At 38.5% G+C, this 5,039-nt stretch overlaps 1 protein-coding gene across 1 annotated transcript; it reads left to right on the forward strand.

Annotated features, from left to right (window-relative positions):
* The first annotated feature begins 2,260 nt into the window (after positions 1-2,260).
* Positions 2,261-3,196, forward strand: LOC131187317 (olfactory receptor 14A16-like). The gene has a single exon (XM_058161575.1). The coding sequence runs from the start codon at positions 2,261-2,263 to the stop codon at positions 3,194-3,196; it is 936 nt and encodes a 311-aa protein (XP_058017558.1).
* The last annotated feature ends 1,843 nt before the right edge of the window (positions 3,197-5,039 follow it).

Raw genomic sequence — 5,039 nt, forward strand, 5'->3', positions numbered from 1 at the left:
CTCATACACCTCAACAGCCTACACCCCAAAATACAATTCACCATGGAAACAGAAGCTAACAACCAACTTCCCTTCCTGGATGTCTTAGTCTACAGGAAATCCAATGGCTCCCCAGGACACACCATCTACCAGAAGTAAACACACACAAACGGCTATCTGCATGCACTCTCACACCACCACCCAGCACAGATCAACTCTGTAGCCAAGACACTTCCAATTTTACATGGAGAGAACAACTCAAAGACATATATATATATATATATATATATATATATATATATATATATATATATATATATATATATATATATGTATGTATGTATGTATGTATGTATGTATGTATGTATGTATGTATGTATGTATGTATGTATGTATATCAACTTTTATCTTTGGCTGTACACGCCCTGAGTCCTTCGGAGAAGGGCGGTATAAAATTTAATAATAATAATAATATATATTCTGAGATTTTCGCGGATATTTGTATGTAGGTTTTTGGTTATTCGGGTTTTCTCTCGCATAAAATTGGAAGTGTCTTGGCGACCTTTCGATGAAGTCTCATTCGTAACCTTCAGGCTGGTGTTTTCAGCTTCGTGCTTCTAGGAGCAATGTGTGATCACAGCTGTTTCTTCCTTTTAACTTCTAGTGTGGGTTTGAACTGATTGGTTGGGGGTTTGACTGTGCTCTGATTGGATGGTGGGGTTGGCTGTGCTCTGATTGGATGGGGGGGTATTCTGTTTGGGGGGAGGGGGCTTGGTTGTGCTCAGGTTAGTCTGGGTTGCAGGGGGATTTGAGTTGGTGAGCTGACCACAAACCTAAACTCTGACTCAGATACATAGACGACACCTTCATAATCTGGCCACACGGGAAAGAAAAACTGGACAACTTCCTCATACACCTCAACAGCCTACACCCCAAAATACAATTCACCATGGAAACAGAAGCTAACAACCAACTTCCTTCCTGGATGTCTTAGTCTACAGGAAATCCAATGGCTCCCCAGGACACACCATCTACCAGAAGTAAACTAGGCTCCTGAGAAATCCCCCTTCCTGAGGATAATTACTAGCATCCAATACATAAAACTCTTTTCACCTAGCACTCTTAACATCAAAATAAATTGTTTCAAAACATTGAATATTTCCCCAGATACATGAGAAAAGAGTGTGATGGTTGTTCTCCTATTAGAAGCTCTGAAATCTAAAAAGCCAAATGGAAAATGAATCTGGAGTCAGTGAATTCCTTCTGCATGGATTTCCTGATACTAAGGAGCTATGGATAGTCCATCTTGTTCTTTTTTTAATAATTTATTTGGTAGCACTTATTGAAAATCTCATCATCATCACCGTCATTGTTTATAGCCATCAGCTCCATTCACCCATGTACTTTTTTCTAGTCAATCTATCCTTGCAAGATTTTGGCTCCATCTCTGTCACAGTTCCCAAGTCGATGACAAATTCCTTGATGAATACAGAAGCCATTTCTTACTCTGGATGTCTTAGTCTACAGGAAATCCAATGGCTCCCCAGGACACACCATCTACCAGAAGTAAACTAGGCTCCTGAGAAATCCCCCTTCCTGAGGATAATTACTAGCATCCAATACATAAAACTCTTTTCACCTAGCACTCTTAACATCAAAATAAATTGTTTCAAAACATTGAATATTTCCCCAGATACATGAGAAAAGAGTGTGATGGTTGTTCTCCTATTAGAAGCTCTGAAATCTGACAAGCAGAATGAAAAGTAAATCAAGGGTCAGTGAATTCCTTCTGCATGGATTCCTAATAATGAAGAGCTATAGATAGTCCACATCATTTTCTTTTTAATAATTTATTTGATAGCACTCATTGAAAATCTTATCATCATCATTGTCATTGTTTATAGCTATCAACTCCATTCACCCATGTATTTTATTCTAATCAATCTATCCTTGCAAGATCTTGGCTCCATCTCAGTCACAGTTCCCAAGTCGATGCTGAATTCCTTGATAAACACGGAAGCCATTTCTTACTCTGGATGTCTTAGTCTACAGGAAATCCAATGGCTCCCCAGGACACACCATCTACCAGAAGTAAACTAGGCTCCTGAGAAATCCCCCTTCCTGAGGATAATTACTAGCATCCAATACATAAAACTCTTTTCACCTAGCACTCTTAACATCAAAATAAATTGTTTCAAAACATTGAATATTTCCCCAGATACATGAGAAAAGAGTGTGATGGTTGTTCTCCTATTAGAAGCTCTGAAATCTAAAAAGCTGAATGGAAAATCAATCAAGAGTTGGTGAATTCCTTCTGCACGGATTCCCTGACACTGAGGAGCTAAGAATAGTTCATACCATCACTTTTTTAGTAATTTATTTGGTGGCACTCACTGAGAATCTCATTATTATTACTGTCATTCTTTGCAGCCATCAACTTCACTCACCTATGTATTTTTTTCTAGCCAACCTATCTTTCCAAGATCTTGGCTCCATCTCTGTCACAATTCCTAAATCACTACTAAATTCTTTGATGAACACTGAAACTATTTCTTACTCTGGCTGTCTATGTCAAGTTTTCTTCTTTGTTTTTTTTGTAATGTCTCATTTCTTCCTCCTTGGTGTCATGGCATATGATCGTTATGTAGCCATCTGCAATCCACTGCATTATGAGACTATACTGAGCAAAACTGTCTGTATCCAAATGGCAACCAGTGTCTGGATGGGTGGACTGACTTATTCTATGCTCCATACAGGAAATTTGTTTACGGTGAAGTTCTGTTCAAGAATCATCAATCAGTTTTTCTGTGAAATCCCTCAACTGCTCAAGATCTCTTGCTCTGACTCTTATGTTGCAGAAGAGTGGGCACTCACCTTGGGTTCTTGTTTAGCATTCATTCTTTTTGTTCTAATTGTGTTTTCATATGTGAGGATTTTTAAAACAGTTTTGCAAATCCCATCTACCCAAGGGAAGGAGAAGGCCTTCTCTACTTGCTTACCTCATCTCCTAGTTATTTGTCTGTTTCTGATAAGTGGTAATTTTGCATACCTGAAACCCACATCCAGCTTCCCATCAACATCAGACCTCCTGATTTCTATGTTTTACTGTGTGGTGCCACCAATCTTGAATCCGCTGATCTATAGCATGAGAAACAAGGAACTTAAAATGGCATTCTGGAAGCTGTTCTTCAAGTTTTTTTTCCAATACCTGACCTGATTTTTTTTCCAGTTTTGTTTATTTTAATAAATGCTTTAAATTATTGCTTGAATCCAACACTGGGCAGCTTATAACCAAGAAACCTTAATTTAGGTAAAGATTTTCATTTTCTCAGACTAGCAGCTAGCATTAAACCTTTGTGTAACACTAACAAAAAATACAGTAGAATGCTAATTGTGCTGTTAAATTTCATACTCCTATTCCTTTAAAGGAGAAATGCTTCCATTCATTATTATTTATATTACATATTTTATTGAAGAAATAATAGAAATGTATTGAAATGGTAAGGTTCCTGCATATATATAAATTGATCTAAATATACATTTTATACAGGCTTGCTTAATTGCTTTTTTATACAACATATGCATTTTTACTGCATCATTCCCATCAATTAAATCTGTGTATCTATCTAGAGATATGTTTTCTAAGGTTTTGGTGGGTGTTTGTATGTAGGTCTTTGGTTATTCGGGTTTTCTCCCATGTAAAAATGGAAGTGGCCAAGTGTGATTGGACACACAAGGAATTTGTCTTGGTGCATATGCTCTCAGTGTACATAAAAGAAAAGATACATTCATCAAGGTACAACATTTACAACACAATTGATGGTCAATATATCAATATAAATCATAAGGATTGCCAGCAACAAGTTATAGTCATACAGTCATAAGCAGAAAGAGATTGGTGATGGGAACTATGAAACGGTTAATAGTAGTGCAGATTCAGTAAATAGTCTGACAGTGTTGAGGGAATTATTTGTTTAGCAGAGTGATGGCCTTCGGGAAAAAACTGTTCTTGTGTCTAGTTGTTCTGGTGTGCAGTGCTCTATAGCGTCGTTTTGAGGGTAGGAATTGAAACAGTTTATGTCCAGGATGCGAGGGATCTGCAAATATTTTCACGGCCCTCTTCTTGATTCGTGCAGTATACAGGTCCTCAATGGAAGGCAGGTTGGTAGCAATTATTTTTTCTGCAGTTCTAATTATCCTCTGAAGTCTGTGTTTTTCTTGTTGGGTTGCAGAACCGAACCAGACAGTTATAGAGGTGCAAATGACAGACTCAATAATTCCTCTGTAGAATTGGATCAGCAGCTCCTTGGGCAGTTTGAGCTTACTGAGTTGGCGCAGAAAGAACATTCTTTGTTGTCCTTTTTTAATGATGTTTTTGATGTTAGCTGTCCATCTGAGATCTTGCGATATGATAGAACCCAGAAATTTGAAGGTTTCTACTGTTGATACTGTGTTGTCAGGTATTGTGAGAGGTGGAAGTATGGAAGGGTTTCTCCTAAAGTCTACCACCATTTCTACGGTTTTGAGTGTGTTCAGTTCCAGATTGTTTTGGTTGCACCACAAGGCTAGTCGTTCGACCTCTTGTCTATATGCGGATTCATCATTGTCTCGAATGAGACCAATCACTGTTGTGTCATCTGCGAACTTCAGTAGCTTAACAGATGGATCATTGGAGATGCAGTCATTGGTATACAGAGAGAAGAGAAGTGGGGAGAGCACACAGCCTTGGGGGGGCCCTGTGCTAATTGTACAGGTATTTGATGTGATCTTGCTTAGCTTCACCTGCTGCTTCCTGTTTGTTAGGAAGCTTGTGATCCACTTACAAGTCTGTTCCGGTACCTGTAGCTGGTTTAGCTTAGTTAGAAGAATGTCTGGAATGATGGTATTGAATGCTGAACTAAAGTCTACAAAAAGGACCCTTGCATAGGTCTTTGGAGACTCAAGATGTTGTAGGATGTAGTGCAGAGCCATATTAACAGCATCATCTGTTGATCTATTTGCTCGGTATGCAAATTGCAAGGGGTCTAACAGTGGATCCGTGATGGTTTTCAGGTAGGAAA

The sequence above is a fragment of the Ahaetulla prasina genome, unplaced genomic scaffold, assembly GCF_028640845.1.
Source record: "Ahaetulla prasina isolate Xishuangbanna unplaced genomic scaffold, ASM2864084v1 Contig270, whole genome shotgun sequence".
Lineage (NCBI taxonomy): Eukaryota > Metazoa > Chordata > Lepidosauria > Squamata > Colubridae > Ahaetulla > Ahaetulla prasina.